The 18,341-nt window shown below is 39.1% G+C and overlaps 1 protein-coding gene across 2 annotated transcripts in view; it reads right to left on the bottom strand.

Moving 5' to 3' along the window:
* Positions 1-18,341, bottom strand: part of ADAMTS18 (ADAM metallopeptidase with thrombospondin type 1 motif 18) — a 205,783-nt gene that overhangs the window by 72,077 nt on the left and 115,365 nt on the right. For both annotated transcript variants that reach the window (XM_007477046.3, XM_056796391.1), the window contains exons 10-11: positions 13,573-13,668; positions 5,749-5,897 (exon numbers count right to left, since the gene is read on the bottom strand). In XM_007477046.3, the coding sequence (XP_007477108.3) occupies positions 5,749-5,897; positions 13,573-13,668 (245 nt within the window). The remainder of the gene's footprint in view (positions 1-5,748; positions 5,898-13,572; positions 13,669-18,341) is intronic.

The raw sequence follows: 18,341 nt of genomic DNA on the forward strand, positions 1-18,341 counted from the left end.
AACACAAACCCCCCTCATCTTCATAGAGAGGTTAATGTGGGCTACAAGATAAAAAAAAAAAGCCTATGTTGTTAGAGATGGTCAATGTCTCCATTGGTTCTACTTAACTGTACTTTGTTTCAAAGAAGGATTAATTTGGGGAATAAGAATGTTACTGGGGAACAAAAGCAATGTACAAAAAATTATTTAACTAAAGCATTCAGAGAGAAAAAGATGCAATGACATGGGAAAACCACTGAGACATGAAAAAGGAAACTCCCAAGGATCCTTGTGTGGGAAAAGGAAAATGTTTATGTTGAGTGAAGTGGACACAGCCACATGCTTCAAACTTAGTAAAAAGCCAACCAGCAACTTGACAGGGGAAAATAACATTTTGTTGGAACAAAGCCAAATGAGAAAAGGAGAAAGATAAAGGTAATCACCTTAGGACAGTCAGCCAAAAAAACTACTATTTGGACCTTATATGTACATTAAAACAAACAATGTCTTGATTAGTTTTCATTCTGTGGGAAAAGATAAGGAATGCCTATGGTGATTATTTCTATGATTGAGCTTTTCTCAAACTACATTATGCTATTTCTCTGAACAATGCCCCATTAGAAGGGAGTGGTTCTCAGTCCCCAGATAGGAATTAGGCAGGACTATAAACCTCTCTGGTATCATTCTCTGCTTCTTACCAGATGAGCTATTAAATTAGGTCAGCTATTTCTTCCTGGGGAAAATATTGAATTTGCAAAATGCCGGGGTGGATGTGATCAGATCCATGAAATGGGCTACAAAGGAATCAACAAATATACCAGAATGGTAACATGGAAGGGAAGGAAAGGTACTGGATTGCAAAAAGACCTTAACTTGAAACCTGACAGGGCTTCTTACCTATGTCAGCATGAAAGATCCAGTCCCCTTCTTCAGGTCTCAGCCTCTTTCCTTTATAAAATGTGGATTTGGGGACCTGGGTTTAAATCTAAAGTCTGCCACTTGTACGATCTCTGTAGGAGTTCTTATCCTATGATCCATAAGCTTTAAAAAATATTTTGATAACTACATACAATACATGAGGAGGCTTATCCTTGTATCCCTAATTACTCAACATGAAGGCATTATGATTCCCTGAGTTCCCCTACTCCATGGATAGGAGCAGTTGCCTCAGATTATCAGTACAAATGAAATAGAACAAAGAGAGACCCCAGGCCCATTTTTCAGAGCCAAGGTAAAAGGGGAGGGAAGAAGTATCTCTCCTCCCAGTTCAGATCATGGATCCCAAGTTATGGGTAAACTCTGATCTCCATCCTCTCAACATATCAGCAAAGAACTGCAGGAAAGAAAAACAAGAGAGGCTGGCTAGTTTTGAAGATGAAACCTGTTCCAGCATGTAGCCAATCAAAAGAAGCTATACCTCTTCATATAGTAGGCGTGTAGAGAGAGGCAAGGAGGGTGCCTCCATATTAGAAGACCTAAGAATGCATAGAACAAGCCCTCTTAATCCTATGTATTTTATTTTATGTATATAGAACATTAACCTGAGAGGGCTCTGAAGGCATTACCTGATGGCCAAAGGGGCCATGGCTCAAAAAAGGTTAAGAACCCCTGTCTTAGAGGAATCATTTAATTAAATTTGACAAATATTTACTAACTGCTTAATACTCAAAAGGCTAGGGCATATCATGGTGAAAAATGGCATAGACCAGTGATGGCAAACTTTTTAGAGACCAAGTACCCAAACTGCACCCTCATGCCTAAGTTCTAAAATTTTTAATGTTCTTTCTTCATAATCATTCTGGAAGGTAAGTAGTAAATACACTGCCCTTAAATTACAGATGTGGAAATGGAGATTCAGAGAGATTTAGCTAAGTGTCAAGCACAGCCTTAAGCTCACTTAAATTTAACTCCCAGTTCAATACTCTTTTCACTGTATATAATTTCAATATTTAAAATGAACAATGATAGTTGACCTTTATTGTAGGGTATGTAACAGCCCAGCTATAAATCAGAGGAGACAGATAACAAAGAGGCATGGTGTTAACATATTAAATGAAGTGAAAAGATTATGCCTTATTAAGAAGTTTGCCCTGATGATATTAGAGGCATGGTTTGCCATTGGGCGGCCAAAGATTATTCATGTCTCTGGTGGCTCTTAAAAAGCAAGCTTACCAGTCCTGAGAGATAATCATGAATGGAAACAGTTTTGGGAAATATGATGCTCATGCCCAGAGGAGAGAGTAGCAGGAGGAGAAGACATTCCTCCCTCCTCCCCAACCCTCAGCATCCATTTCTTGCAATAGAGCTACCCACCCAGGAAACATCATATCCAGCAAGGAGAGTAAGAGAGAGGGAAGAGAGTTGAGACAGGAAGTAGCTTCAAGGGGATTGGCCTGTGGAAGCAAAGGAGAAGGCCAACAATGCATTCAAGAGAAAATAATCCCTAGCAATTGAGAGAGTTGAAGGCAAGAAAGGCCATTTATAGGTGCTCCTGGCAAAAAATACTATACCCAGGGAAGAAAACTATGAGAACCTTATAAGAAAAGAAAGGACACCAAAGCCCTGCAGTGCCAGAAGCATGACTTTCCTTGGCCATATGTATTTCCCTATGACTGTGCCATTCTTCCCACTTACACCATGTGTATTTGTGGTAAAGTAGATCTAGGGGTTGGGGGAGAATGTCATATAGTTACTATTTTTACTGTTATCTTAGTAAATGCTTTTACTTTGAGCTAATCATATCTACTGGTTGACTATTAAAGGTGGGCTCTTGAGCTTTAGTTTTAGCAGTGGATTTAGAGAAGCTCTGCACCTGGGAATTTTGACTTTCTTGGGAATCTAACCTGCAAATCTGTCAGTAGGAAGTTGAAGAGGTGGCCCAGAGAGGGTAGGTTTAAAGTTTACAAAGTGCTTCTGAAACATCATTTCATTTGCTCCTCAAAATAACAATGGGAGGTGAAAGCTACAGGTATTATTATCCCCATTTTAGTTTTGAGGAAACTGAGGCTGAGATAGGGTAAGTCACTTGTCCATGTTCATAGCTAATACATTTCTGAGGCAAGATTCCAACTCATGTTTGAGGTCCAGTGAGATAACCACTATAATATGTTACCTATAAATCCATGATTTCATCAGTGTTTATGCCACCTACACCAATTTAGATCTTAATCCCTTTGGTATGGGAAACTGTAGTTGACCAGCAAATTCTATGAACAAAAAATGTCTTCTCTAAGTTACTAGTCCTTTGGTAATGAGACTTTCCACATTAACTTAGATTGATTTTTGGATGACAGAAAAAAGCAATCCATTATTTTGTGTCTGTTTGAAATTTGAAACACTTCATAAGACTTGCCAGAGTTTAAGCCCTACTACTGCCACCTTTAAAGAGTGCAGAGCTCCCTGTACAACAAGAATCCTCAAGAACTAACTCCTAGGATATTCTAAACGTACCTGCATATCTTTCTGCTCCACAGAAAGAAAAGTTCCTGAGAACTATTCATATTGCTGTACAAGCCCTAAATCACCTCATGGTACTCACAGACTTCATGAATGACATCAAATACACCCTACACCAAGATAAACTCAGAATGGATGAATGACCTGAATATAAAGAAGGAAAGTATAAGCAAATTACATGAACACAAAATAGTATACTTGTCAGATCTTTGGGAAAGAAAAGACTTTAAAACCAAGCAAGAGCTAGAAAAAAACCACAAAATATAAAATCAATAATTTTGATTACATCAAATTAAAAAGTTTTTGTACAAACAAAACCAATGCATCCAAAATTGGAAGGGAAGCAACAAATTGGGAAACTTCATTACAAAAACCTCGGACAAAAGTCTAATTACTCAAATTTATAAAGAGCTAAACCAGTTGTACAAAAAATCAAGCTGTTCTCCAATTGATAAGTGGGCAAGGGACATGAATAGGCAATTTTCAGGTAAAGAAATCAAAACTATTAATAAGCACTTGAAAAAGTTTTCTAAATCTCTCATAATCAGAGAGATGCAAATCAAAACAACTCTGAGGTATCACCTCACACCTAGCAGATTGGTTAACATGACAGCAAAGGAAAGTAATGAATGCTGGAGGGGATGTGCCAAAATTGGGACATTAATTCATTGCTGGTGGAGTTGTGAATTGATCCAACCATTCTTGAGGGCAATTTGGAACTATGCCCAAAGGGTGATAAAAGACTGTCTGCCCTTTGATCCAGCCATACCACTGCTGGGTTTGTACCGCAAAGAGATAATAAGGAAAAAGACTTGTACAAGAATATTCATAGCTGCACTCTGTGGTGGCAAAAAATTGGAAAATGAGGGGATGCCCTTCAACTGGGGAATGGCTGAATAAATTGTGGAATATGTTGGTGATGGAATACTATTGTGCTCAAAGGAATAATAAAGTGGAGGAATTCCATGGGCACTGGAACAACCTCCAGGAATTGATGCAGAGTGAGAGGAACAGAACCAGGAAAACATTGTACACAGAGACTGATACACTGTGGTACAATCGAATGTTATGGACTTCTCCATTAGTGGCAATGCAGTGACCCTGAACAACTCAGAGGAACCTATGAGAAAAACCACTATCCACATCCAAGAGGAAACACTGCAGGAGTAAAATCACTGAAGAAAAACAACTGCTTGAATACATGGGTTGAAGGGATATGGTTGAGGATGTAGACTCTAAATGAACATCCTAGTGCAAATACCAACAACATGGAAATAGGTTCTGATCAAGGACACATGTAATACCCAATGAAATTGCGCTTTGGGTGTGGAAAGAGTGGGTGGAGGGGAGGAAGGGAAATAATTTGATTATTGTAACCAAGGAATAATGTTCTGAATTGACTAAATAAACTTATTCAAACGGAAAAAAATGAATGACATCAAATAAAACAGAAGCATGCTAGGGGATGAAGTATGGTATTATGTAGAAAGCACTGGCTCTGAATCCAGAGAAATGGGTTCATAGCTGGCCTCTGGTGCTTATTATGTGACTTCTGGCAAATTACTTCTTCACCTCTCTCTGGGATTCTATTTCCTCAACTGTAACAATATGGGGTGGTTGGACTAGATGGTTTCTGAGGACTCTTCCAGATGTACCTCTCTGATCCTCTTTTCCTTATTTGTCTGGTCCCATAAAGTCTAAACCCTCGTTTAGACCATCATCGCTTCATAGCATCTTAGAGGGACAGAGAACCTCAGAAGGAATCAAGTCCATTCTCTAGCTGAGTAGAAACCCCATCGATGCTATCTCTGACAAATGGTCATGCAGCCTCCACTTAAGTATTCTCTTCTCCTCTTCTGAATAATCCAAGGATGGGGAATCAACACCATTTTGGTGGGGTTTACCCTACTACTAATACAATGACAACGACTACTTACATTGGGATTTAACTGAAATAAACTAATAATGTGGTTGTAAAAGAGCCCAAGTTGGGCCAGCATCATGTGGGGCATATCTCTATGCAGATAAAACACAGATGTTTAAACACAATATTAAGTACTCATATCTCTACGGCACCATAAAGTTTTGAATACATTTTCTTCCTTAGGACCCTATAAGGTGGGTAGAATAATGCTATGCTATTATCTCTATTTTGTAAAAAAGGAAACCATTTCAGAAAGAAAAAGTGATTTATCCAAAGTCAATGAGTGATAGAAACAGGAATGAAACCCAGATCATCTGACTCTAAGGTCAACAGTTTTCCCACAATGCCATCCTACCTCTACCTACAGGCTTTTCCCTTGACTGTCTTACTTGGGGTTAGTGCAGTGCCTCTCTTGCTGAGTGACTCCTCCCCCGCAGGTCCGTGTACACTCTGACCACGCTGACCACTCCGACCAATGGCCATGTATGGGCCGGGGTCCATGCTCACCAAACTTGACACACTGACCTCGCCGACACCACTGTCAAAAGAATAGGGACATGTTTCCCATCAAATTCTAGCAGGTAAAGAATTATGGAGAAAAAGCAGGCAAATGTCCACATGGTAACAAGAAGCAGAGCTATTACTAGGGAGGGACAGCCAGAGTTGTTTTCCCAAGAGCCAACATCCAGAGAGGAGCATTTTCTCAATTTCATGGTCCCCAATCTTTATGCCTCACTCTTTTCACCTAGGAGGGGAGGCAGACCAAAGAAGCAAGAATGTACCTTAGTGGAGATCAGCTGGTAGGAAAGCTCTCCAAACTGCCACTGCTAACCCCAACCCTCACCCCTCCTCCCAATTAGGCTTTATTTCTTTCCTCATCTCTTTCTCCCCAACACACATATACCTTAACTATTTTTTATCCCAGGTGAGAGAGTCAGAAAAATGGCCCACAGTCCCAAGGGGAAGATTCTCCCTACATTTTAGTTAAAAAAAAAAAAAGCCTTCATGGCTCCAATGCTGTGTATTCTGAAAGTCTGACATCTCTAGAGGGCTTCTCTCATCAATGGGATCAGGGTTACACATGTGGGAAACTGTCGGGGCAAGATGTTCAGATAGGAATCCATAAGGCAGCAAATGCCGTCAGAGCGTAGCCAAGCTGACAGTGTGTCCGTACTGGTGCTGATGAATGAAAAATAAAACCACTCTCTTCTTTCTTTCTTTTTTTTTTTAAAGTCTCAGCTAGGAAAGGTCATGAATTTTTCCAAGCTAGACCACCACTTGGGAGGGAATAGATACTGTAAAAGCACTGTAGGCTGGGAGGCAAAACTTTTTCAATTGTTAATTTCCTGCTGGGGGAAAGGATTAAACGATGAATGACTTTACTGAAAATATGTCTTTGGCTCTTGCTTGTTTTTTCACTAAAGGTGAAGCAGATTGATTGCTCAAGGTCATACACCAGATTAATATGAGAGCTCAGACTTAGACCCAGGCCTTTGGACCCCTGGTATGGACTGTTTTTTAATTGTTACTGTATTGTCTCCCAGAAGCTCTTCAGTTCCACAGTTCTCCAAATCACGGCACTTGTGTTCAAATCCCAGTTCTGACACCAACTTAATGGGTGATCATTGACATGGCATTTCTACTCTCTGAGCCTCAGTCTCCTTTGACTGCAAATGGGAACAATACTTCTTGCACTATCTAATTCACAGAGTAGCTATTAAGAAAACTTTGTAAGTCTAAGGCAGTATAAAAATATGCATTATTAATATTATAGTTATAATTCTCCTCTTCTTCTCCTCTTTCCCCTCCCCCAGGGTTCCATTATCATTTGGGAGCATGATCTTAGGCATTTTTATTATGTGAGATTTCTGTATGACTTAGCACAACTCCATTCTCTTAAATCCTTGGCTATCAAATTCAGCAGCCTGGGGTTTGGGATGGGCCAGGTTTGATGATTAGAGGGGGAGGGGGCCAGGTTCAGTTACAGAATTATGGGGAGTGGGTTAGGCTTTCAAATCCTTGTTTTTCCCCTGTGATAACTTTGGCTTCACCACTATTTCACATGGAGTTGGTTGCCAATACATGTTGTCAACACCGAGATCCTGCTTCTTCTCTTCCAATTCTTGCCATATGTTAATTAGTTTTTAGGTTTTTAATTTTCCTTTCCCAAAGAGCAGCTGACATTTCAGAATCTTCATGAAATATGAAACAGAACCGCAAGATCTCAGAGCTGGATGGGCCCTCACAGGTCATTTAGTCTGATCTATCCCAGAGTATAGATCCCCTCCCTCAGCATTCCTGACAGCATGTTATTTCCAATCTTCAGTTGAACACCTCCAATATTGGGGAATGTATTTCCAATGTAGACAGTCCATTCCATTTCTGGAATACTCAGGAAGATTTTCCCTATATCAAACTGATATTTTCTCTCTGAAACTTCACAGATCTAGAATTAGAAGAGATCTTGGAGGCTGTCTAGTCTATGAACTCTCTCTTTAAGCGCAGTCCTTCCCTCTGAGATTGCCTCAGTTGTCTTATATATTCACTAGATCCCTCCTTACCCACAATTTCACTTTCTGCAGTTTTAGTCACCAGTTTTAGTTGCCTGTGGCCAGTGTAGATTCCAGGGAGAAAAGGGAGACAGTAGGGGAGCTGCCACTTGATGAGGGAGGGAGCCAGCACATAGTTCATGAACATGTGGAAGCTAGGACCTAGTATGGACAGATGGAACATTCATGAGGGAGGGCAGGTGGGGCAGCTGGGTGGGCAGAATGCAACAACAGTCTCCTCTCACTGTACCAGATGCCTGCCTGCCTGTCTGCCTGCACTGTAGTCTCTCCAAGTGGTTTCTCTATGTGTCAGTTCTTTTGCTTTCAGGACACTGCAGAGTGCTTAGCTGAGGGGCAGAAGTAGGGAGAAAGAATTCTATAGTAGGTAGTAAAGCTAACATAGGTGCTAAAGTCAAAGCAAGACCTGTGATGGTTTCAAGCATCCACTGCATGTCTTAGAACATGTCTTCCTTGGATAAAGGGGGGTGGGGAATAACTATATAATACTACATTATAATAATAATATACAATGTACTTAATAACTATATCTAACATTGGTAATGTCTTACTGTATGTTTTATCAATTAAGCCTCATTATACCTACATATGTATAAGAAAATCATGTTACATATAGGGTCAGCAGGTCTTAATTATGGGGTAGCTACTGTATCTTATATGCACATAGTTGTTTATAGATTGTTTCTCCTATGAGAATGGGAGATTCTTGCGTGTTGGGACCATCATATTGCCTTTCTTCATATATTTCAGGGTTTAGCACAGTGCCTGGCACAAAGTAAATGCTTAATACATGCTTCTTGTTGCTGCTGTTATTCTTGTTGTTGCCAAGCAGAATAGCATTAATTCATCCTTCATTTGAATGTCCTTGCAGCAATCTTGTCCCCCATAAGTCTTCTCTTCGCCAGGATAGGTGTCCTCCATCTATCTTTATGATTCCTCTCTTCTATATCCACTATAGTTTGTCAATGTCCTTTCCCAATTTGACCCTGAGAACTGAACACAATAATCCAAGTTCTGGGCGGAGTGGAGAAAAATGGGACTATCCTACTTGTTTAGATACTCACATCTGCTTGGCTGTGATTTTGAGTCCACTTATCCCTGGAGCAAGGGATGATTATATGGACCAATAAAAGGGAAGAAGGGGAGAAGAGGGCAAGTAAGAGTGGCCTACCTGCATTAGGGTCACCAACTAAAGTAGCCATTTGTTAGGAATATAATGATGGTGGTCATAACAATGATAGTTTTCACTTCAGGCATCCATGGTTTTTCTAGCCAACCTACTCTCTGTACTGAAATTGACCCAGCTTCTCCACGCCCTAATCAATGTTCTTTTTCAGTGGTGATGGTCCAAACCATTCAACTCTGGTGACTCTCAGGTGATGAACCTCACCATACTGACCTTGCTCAGACAAATGACAGACAGTCCATTACTGGATCCATACTTGAAACATTTCAGTCCGGGTTTACCCTGCCAAAGTGTATGCTCTGCTGACATAACTCAGGTTCCCCTCCAAACCACAATGAGGCATCGGAAGTGGAATTCAGCAGAAATGGGCATAAAACTATATGAGCAAATTAACTTCAGAGATAAACACTTTTCATTTCCTAATAAGATTCATCACAGAGACGAACATATCTAAAAGACAGACAGGTGTGTATAGATTTAGATCTAGAAGAGACTTTGGACACCATTTTGTCCAAAACCTTTATTTTACAGATTAGGAAAATTAGGGACAGAATGAAGATTAACTTCTCCAAAATCATCTCTATAATAAATTGCAAGGATAGGATTCTTTTTTTTTTTTCTTAAAAAAAATCTCTCAGCTTCTGCCTTAGAACCAATATTGGTTCTAAGACAGAAGGGCAGTGATGACTAGGAAATGGGGGTTAAGTGACTTGACCAAGGTCACACAGCTAGGGAAGTGTGTAAGGCCAGCTCTAAGCCCAGGATCTCTCACCTCTTGGTCTAGCTTTCTATCCACTGAGTCACCTGACTACCCCAAGGTGAGGATTCTAATCTATACCCTGTGACCCTAAATTTGGAGCTCTTTCAGATATATCATAAAAGACAGAATTAGCAAAGGAGAATTGGATTTGGAGAGTACATTAAAGTTGAAGATTAGTTTGGATTAAGGAAATCTTTCTGGAGAATTGCAATATGAAAAAATAAATTAAGGGGCTTCAGAAGCCATCTAGACTAGCTTGAGTAAGTACAAAAATGCTCTCTCCATTATACCTGATAAGTGGTCATGTTGTCATTATTTTAAGATCTCTCCTGAAGATTAGAATCTCATTTCCTCCTAAAGTAATACATTCCACTTTTGAATATTTCTAATTCTTAAGGATATTTTCTTGTCTTAGAGGTACCTAGGTGGAACAGTGGATAGAGGGAGTCAGAAAGACCTGAATTCAAAACCAGCCTCAGATATTTACTAGTTGGGTGAGTCACTTAACCTGTGCCTCAGTTTTCTAACTGTAAAATGAGGATAATAATAGTACCAATATCTCTGGGTTATTGTAAGGATCAATTGAGAAAATATTTGTAAAGTGCTTAGCACTGTGCCTGGCACATAGTAGGCACTTAATAAATACTTGTTTCCTTCCTTCCTTATCTTAACCCTAAATTTGTCTCTTTGTACTTCCATTTGTCCATTCTAGTTTTGTCTATCGGGGCCAAACAAAATAAGTCTAATCCTTCTTTCATGTGGTAGCTCTTCAAATACTTAAGACAACTATCACCACCTACTTAAGTCTTCTCTTGTCTAAACCAAACACCCCCAGTTGCTTCAATAGATCTTCAATGGCATGACCTCAAAGCCTTTCACCATGCTAGCTACGGATCCTCCTCTGAATATTCTTTAGCTTATTGTGTCCTTTGCAAAGTATAATACACAGAACTCCAAAGTGGTCTGAACACATGAGAGCACACAAGGACTGTTGTTGTCTTAGACTGAGACATTATGCCTTTCAGTGCAGTTTAGAGTTATACTGGCGCTCTGGGCTGCCACAGAGCACTGTTCAGCTTATAGGACCCAAACACTCAAATCTTTTTTTCATAGAACCACCATGCAGTCATACCTCCTTCACCTTGTACTTACGAAGTTGATTTTTTTCAGCCCAGATATAAGACTTGATATTGATGCCAAATACATTTCATTTTCTTTGATTCTCTCACGTCCTAGCCTATCAAGATCATTTAAAATATCTGATTGCCCAGCGTAGTAGCTATTCCTTCAAATTGTCTGTTATTTGTAAACCTGATAACCATTTCTCTTTTCAGATCATAGATAAAATGTTAAACAGCCTAAGATTTACTCTGTGGCCTGCTAGGAGAAACCCGCTTTCAAGTTGATAACAGACCATTAACTGATTACATTTGGGGTTCAAACATTCAAAGAGTTTCTGATTCATCTACCTAAAAACTTACCAAATAGGATCTAGGTAAATTATTTTATCTAAGGTATTGTTTTAGTATTAGTAGCATTAGTAATTACAGTATTCTCTATCCTACTATTTTATCTAGTAGATGATCATGATTTGCATTCTCTTCTAAGAATAAAATGTAAGAGAAGGGAAATCTTTGCTTCATAGAGGAGGGTTTCAACTTTTTATATGATATTAGCAATGATATGAAGGGAATTTATACTTCACATAGAGGTTGGCCTGGACAATCTCTGAATTCCTTTCAATTCTGAGATTCCATCATCTTAATTTGTATAGAATTCAGAGAAAAAATGGATAGAAGTTCCTAAGATGAGGGAAATTTCACCAACACTGATACCTCTCCACTGTAACTATTCGAAGGGAGGCTTGATGACCATTTCTTAGGGACTGATTTTGTAGAAGAGATTCCTGTAAGGCATTATTATTTTTCTTGTCCTACAAAGGAGAAAATGGATTCAGAGAGGTAAATGACTCGCTCAAAGTCAAATAGCTAACAAGTGACAGAGTCATAGCTTCCATCTCCAATGGGGATTCTGGGCCTTATTTCCTAGCAAAATACATAATTTGGAAATATTTTATCTTTGTATTTGGCCTCTGATAAAGTCTTCCACTGATACTCTCATAGTTTTATACTAGATTGTCCTACATACCCAAAGGCCATGGCAGAATAATAAATGTTACAAAAGGTGTTCAACCAAGATGGAAAGGATTCTAGCACTGGCTCAGTGAAAGATTGTATATCTGTGGATCAATGACCATCCTAACTAAGGGAGGAGAGGCTCATCCTGAGACAGCTGACCACAAGTGGATGAATATTTAGGGAAAACTCACGACAAAGATCATCTAGTAAGAAGGAGAAACACTGTGGTCAGTCTCAGTGAAAGCAGTATTCAGAATGATGAAATCAGAGATCCTGAAGTCTGAAGTAGATTTTGGCATAAAAACCAATTACTAATTACTTTATTTAGTATTTCACAGTAAAGTTCAAGATACAAATATTTAAATTCCTTTCTCCTAGGAAGAGGGCTCAGTAGGCAAATCCCAGCTCTTTGGGTATCCCAATAATTTAAGATTCTAAGATTTCTTCAGTGTGAGTTCATGCAGGAACCCCTCCATCTTCTAGTCAAAGCTTTAATGACTCATTGTGGTGAGAAATAGCCAACCACTGGTGGTCAACAACAATAATCATCCCACGAAAGGTTACAAGATGTTTTCTTCACAACAACCCAATAAAGCAGTAATCACTCAAGTATTTATTATCTTAAGTATTTACTGTGTGCCAGTCACAATGCTGAGCACTGTCCCAGACCTCAAGCAATTCATGTTAAATGAGGAGTGACTCATTTAATAAGTTACTATTAATATATGAGATAGAGTCAATAGGAAGTTATCTCAAAGGAAGGGCAGGAGCAGTGGAGAGGACAAGAAAATCCTATTAAGAGTGATATTTGAATTCAATTGTGAAAGAAGATAAAGGAATCAGGAGACAGGTAAGAAAAGAGCATTTCAGGTATCAGGATAGTTAATGAAAAGTCAGGGGTCTTCAAAGTCACATAGTTAAGTATTATACCTATTCTATCATTGAGGAAACTGAAGTTCATGGAGATTAAGTGTCTTGGCTAGAGTCCGAGAGATAGTAAACACTGGTGCTCCTACTGGAACATTCACCCCCCATTCTAAAGCCAATGCTCTTTCCACTTTAAAAATATTACTTCATTTAATTCTCAACCAAACCTGGGAGGTAGGTGATATTATTATTCCCATTCTACAGTGGAGAAAACTGAGGCAAACAAAATTTAAATGACTTGCCTAAAGTAGCACAGCTAGTAAGTGTCTGAGGCTGAATTCAATTTCAGGTCTTTGTGACTCCAGGCTCAGAGTTCTGAGGCACACCAGGATGGTTATCTGTTTATGCCAACCCTCTGTTCAATCAATCGATCAATCAATACTAAGTATTAGTTTCAAGGCAGAAGGGCAGTGAGAGCTAGGCAATGGGGGTTTAGTAATTTACCCAGGGTCCCACAGCTAGGAAGTATCTGAGGCCAAATTTGAGCCCAAGACTTCCCATCTCTAGGCTTGGCTCTCTATACACTGACCCTCAACAGGCATTTATTAAGCAGCCAAGATGTACCAGATACTGTACTAGGCATGAGGGGTACAAAGACAAAAAAGAAACATAAAACTGATGATTACACAGTTTACCTTACTCAAACCACAAATAGTGCCTTCTGCTGCTGGCATGAATTTTGTCTCACATCTATGGCCTGTTCGATGGCACCAAAGTGATTTGCAAATGTCCTGAAAGTGTAATCAAAGAATAGTTATAGGAGCAGTGAGAATCAAGGCACTCAGTATACCATATTCACCAGTTGTTCTCAAAGGATGGTCCCAGGACTTCTGGAGGTTCCCAAGATCTTTTAAGAAGGTCTACAAGGTCCAAACTCTTTTCATAATAAAACTATTAATTTCTAAGGCAATAATTATTGATAATTTTTAAGAATGAAAAGAACTCTTGAAATCTAGACATTTGAGAACCATTGTCTCATTTCCCAGAGGTATTTTTGATCAAGGAAAATCATAAAGCAGAACTAGTAGGTATCAGGGATTTGGAAAAGTGACGACGAATGTTTGTCATCGTCATCATCATCATCATCATCATCATCATCATCATCATCATCAACAACAACAACTATTTATTATACCTTTGCTATGTGCCAAGCCCTGTGCTAAGCACTGGGTATACAAAAAAATGATCCTTGCCTTCAAGGTGCTCACATTTGAATGAGAGAAATAACACATTAACAATTATGTACATCTGAGTTATACAACGTAATTGGGAGATAATCTCAAAGGCAGTAGGCATGGCAGGATAGTGGGAGGCAAGGTGGTGAAATGGGGAAGGATACACCTAGAAAGACCTCTTTTTTGACTCATGATGAAAAATGCCATCTGCCCTCCAAGAAAGAACTGATAGAATATGAATAGAGAAATATAGTATATTTCACTTGCTTTCCATTTCTTCTTTTTGGTTTGAGTTCTCTTCCACAAAATGATTAATATGGAAAAGTGTTTTTGCATGATTGCACATGTAAAATCAATATCAGATTGCTTACTGTCTCAGGGATGGAGGAAGAGTGGAAGAGACAGAAGGTGGGAAGGAAGGCGAGAATTTGGCACTCAAAACTTTAAAAATGTTTTAAAATTGTTTTTACATATAATTGAGGGGAATAAATTATTATTTATAAAAAAGGAAGACCTCTTTTTGAAGGTAGGATTTGAGCTTAATCTTGAAAGAAGCCAGAGAAACTACAAGGCAGATGAGGAGGGGAAATATTGCAGGCATGGGGATGGCCAGTGAAAAGACTTGGAATATGGATCAGATAGATTCTAAGACAATATCCCCGGATCATTCAATTATGCGAAAGAGAGCAAAGCAGAAAAAGATTGAAAGGGTCAGAAGGGGCCAGGTGGTGAAGGGCTTTAAACTGAACAGTAGATTTTATATTGGATCCTGGAGGGAGTTAGCTCCTGGAATTTAATGAGTAGGAAGATGATGTGGTTAGTCCTGTGCTTTAAGAAATCTTTGGCATTTGAGAGAGGATAGATGGGAGTGGAGAGAGACTTAATGTAGGGAGACTAACTAACTGTCTTCAAGCATAGAATGCCCATGTCACAGCTTGTTGTTCCTATATTGACTCCATGCGTCACTTATGAATTCTAGAATGACAGGTAAAGAAGACAATGCAGTTTCTAGAGTAAAGCCACAGAATTGTACCTTTTGGGCTCCCTGGATTCATAGGTAAATAGAGTAATATTTGCTGTGTGACCCTGCATATATCATACAACTTTTCTAAAAGGGTCTCATAGTTTACAGATAGTTTCTCTATCTGTAAAATGACCAAAAAAATCCCTTCTTAGTCTAATTATCTCTGATTTACAAAACATTGTTTGTTCAACCACTAATATGTCATGATTCATAGGTAGTTTGATATCTCTGAGCACCAACTTTGCTCCAGGTATGGAAGCCATGAGAAGGTGGGTTCCATTAAGTAGTACCATTTAGACAGGCAGCTCTAGATAATTTCATCATCACTTGGATCTCCTGGGTCATGCTATGAGGGCATAGTAAAAGCATGGGACATGTCATAGGTCAACATAGAGACCTAGGGGCACTCACATATACACACCAAATACACAAAAGGAAGAGGAAGCCCAGACCAATAGCATGAATGCCACTAAACTTTATTTCCCAGCCTTTATGAATCTCACTCCCACATTCATACCAATACCTCTCACCAGACACTCCACTTAAAATTACTGCCTTCACTGTTGCCTCAGATCTGTACCACTAAATAATATGCAGTTTCTGCATCTACCCCAGTTGCCAATTGCTTGATATGCAGTGGATGTGCATAGTACTATCTTCCATGGCTGTGGCTTAATAGGAAATACATGGCCAGGTTTGGTGAACCCTCCATTTGAAAAACTCACAGTGGGCACTTTCACTTCCAGAGGGGAAAAGAGTGTGAGAAACCTTTTACTGAAGCTTGGACCTGCTTCCTTGAACTAACTGGTGTCTGGCTTTTGTGACCTTTGCTTGGTCTCAGATTATTGCTTCTTCCTCCTCTCCTGGATCACTCAGCTCCCTATAGATGGACTTCTTGGCTGTGTCCCTCTTTCACAAATAAGCTGGTAATCAACCTTTGCCTCTTGATGTGACCTGACTTCATTGGCCCTGACCCTTCACAAACTCAGAGCATTGTTACAGCTAGTCCTACCCCATCTGGTCCTGGCTGCTTTGGCACTATGCCTTGAGTTTCACCTTGGGATGGAGATCAGAGAAATTGGACCTGTCTGATTTTTTAAATACTTAATAAAGGTTTTATGGCATTAATAAGGCAAAATATCTAGATTATAACTTAATAACTCTGTTAGTGTCTTCCTATTTGCTTTCACTGATAATTTTTTCTAACGAGTTCTTTGAAAGCTTCATTAGAATTCTCCCCGAACTGCAGTCTTAATTAAATTTAAAACAAACTAAAACAAAAAATAAAAACAAGAAGAGCTGAAGAAAGGGTTATGACATGGGAGTTAAGAGATACACTGCTTCTAACTAGATATATAATTTTAGGCAAGTCATTTCTCCTCCTAGACCTCAATTTCCTCATCTGTAAAGTGAAGGTTTGGGATAGATAAAAATCTAAGGCTATTTTGAGAACATTCTATGTTCTAAAGTCCTTTAAAATATATGTTCTTGGACTCTACTTCCCTAAAGATGACATATATGATACTTTTTGCTATTTTATAAAATTGGATTTTTAAAATTAAGATTATTTCTTGATATTCTGGTAGATTCATGACCATAGCAGTTATAGTTTACTGCATGAAGTACTGGACTTTGAGTCAGGAAGACTTGAGTTTGAATACTTCTTCAAGTACTTGGTAGCTGTATGACTCTGGACGAGTCACTTAACCTCTCCCAGCCTTAGTTTCCTCATCTGTAAAATGGAGATGATGGTATTATATACCTCATGGAGTAGTTTTGAGTCTCAAATGAGGTTAATATGTATAAAGCACTTTTCAAACCTTAAAGTACCCATGCAATTAGTTTCTGCCAACGTTGATCAAAACCTAAATGTTTTCTTATCTTGTGGGATACTACTCTATATGGTAAATCTAAAATATTTATCTCAAACTTTGGAGACATTTTTCTTGTTCTTTTACTATTTTATTGATATCAGCATAATACAATCCCCTTGGCACAGCAAAGAGAGGGCTTTGGAATCAGGACAACTGAGACTCAGGTCCCACTTCTGTCACACATTGACTTTGTAATCATAGGCATATTCTTTATTTCTCAGTGTCCCTGAGTACTTATGAAATACTATAAATTATAGACAGATTGCACATCTATATTTTTAGAGGGAGTTTTCACACATACAGTCCACTACCTCGATGAAATAAATCATAGGTCTAGACTAAGCAAAAATCACTTTAATATTTGACTTATACATTTGTTATATTACATTACTATTACATGCAGACCCTTTCCTTTCTAGCTATAGATGTACTCAGTGATGTGCTTGACACCATTGCTTGAGCACAAATCATTGTTGGGCTTATGAAAGATCCCATTTCTCTCCTCATGCCTTTTCTTTGCCCTTTGAATCATTTCTCTTGTTCAACTGTTCAGTCATATCTGACTCTTCATTGCCCCGTGGATCATAGCTATCCATGGGGGTTTTCTAGACAAGGATATTGGAGTGGTTTGCCATTTCCTTCTCCAATGGATCTAGGGAATCCCTTTGTCAGACAATCAGAGATTAAATCATTTGCCCAGAGTCACATAGCCTAGAAAGTGTCTGAAACTGGATTTGAACTCAAATGTTCCTGCCTCCAGGCCCAGTACTTTATCCATTGAGTCACTTGGCTCCCTCAGCACCATGGTCAGTGATTGTGTCCACCTTGAGAATAGCCATTTGATTCTGTACTGAAGAAACAAAGTAAAAACCGTAGATATCCTGGATTGAATTTTGTTATTCATGTATGTGGTATGTTAAGATAGTTTCACAGAGGATACTTAAAAAGAAGTAGAGATTATTATTTGCCCTGTTAGCTTTAACTTAGTAACCTGACTGGTGCCTTTAGATAGATGGTATTGATTGACCAAAGAATGGAAGACCTAATTGAATACCTAAGCTATAGAATATCCATATTCTGGGTTTCCTGGGGAGAAGATTTCCTGGGCTTAGGATATCTTTGGGTCATTTCTCTGATATACTGACTAGTAAGGAAGTAGCTAGGGGAAAGTATGTATCTGTGTGTTCCTTCTCTGATGTTTGCTCTTGTGGCAATGATTGCCACTGTCCCAGGGTGGTGAGAGGTGAAAGTTCCAGAAAGGACTGAGTCTGATAAGAAGACCTTGACTATTTTGCTAAGACTCTATATTAGCCACTGCACCCAGAGAGCCT

This window comes from Monodelphis domestica, chromosome 1 (assembly GCF_027887165.1).
Source record: "Monodelphis domestica isolate mMonDom1 chromosome 1, mMonDom1.pri, whole genome shotgun sequence".
NCBI classification, from domain to species: domain Eukaryota; kingdom Metazoa; phylum Chordata; class Mammalia; order Didelphimorphia; family Didelphidae; genus Monodelphis; species Monodelphis domestica.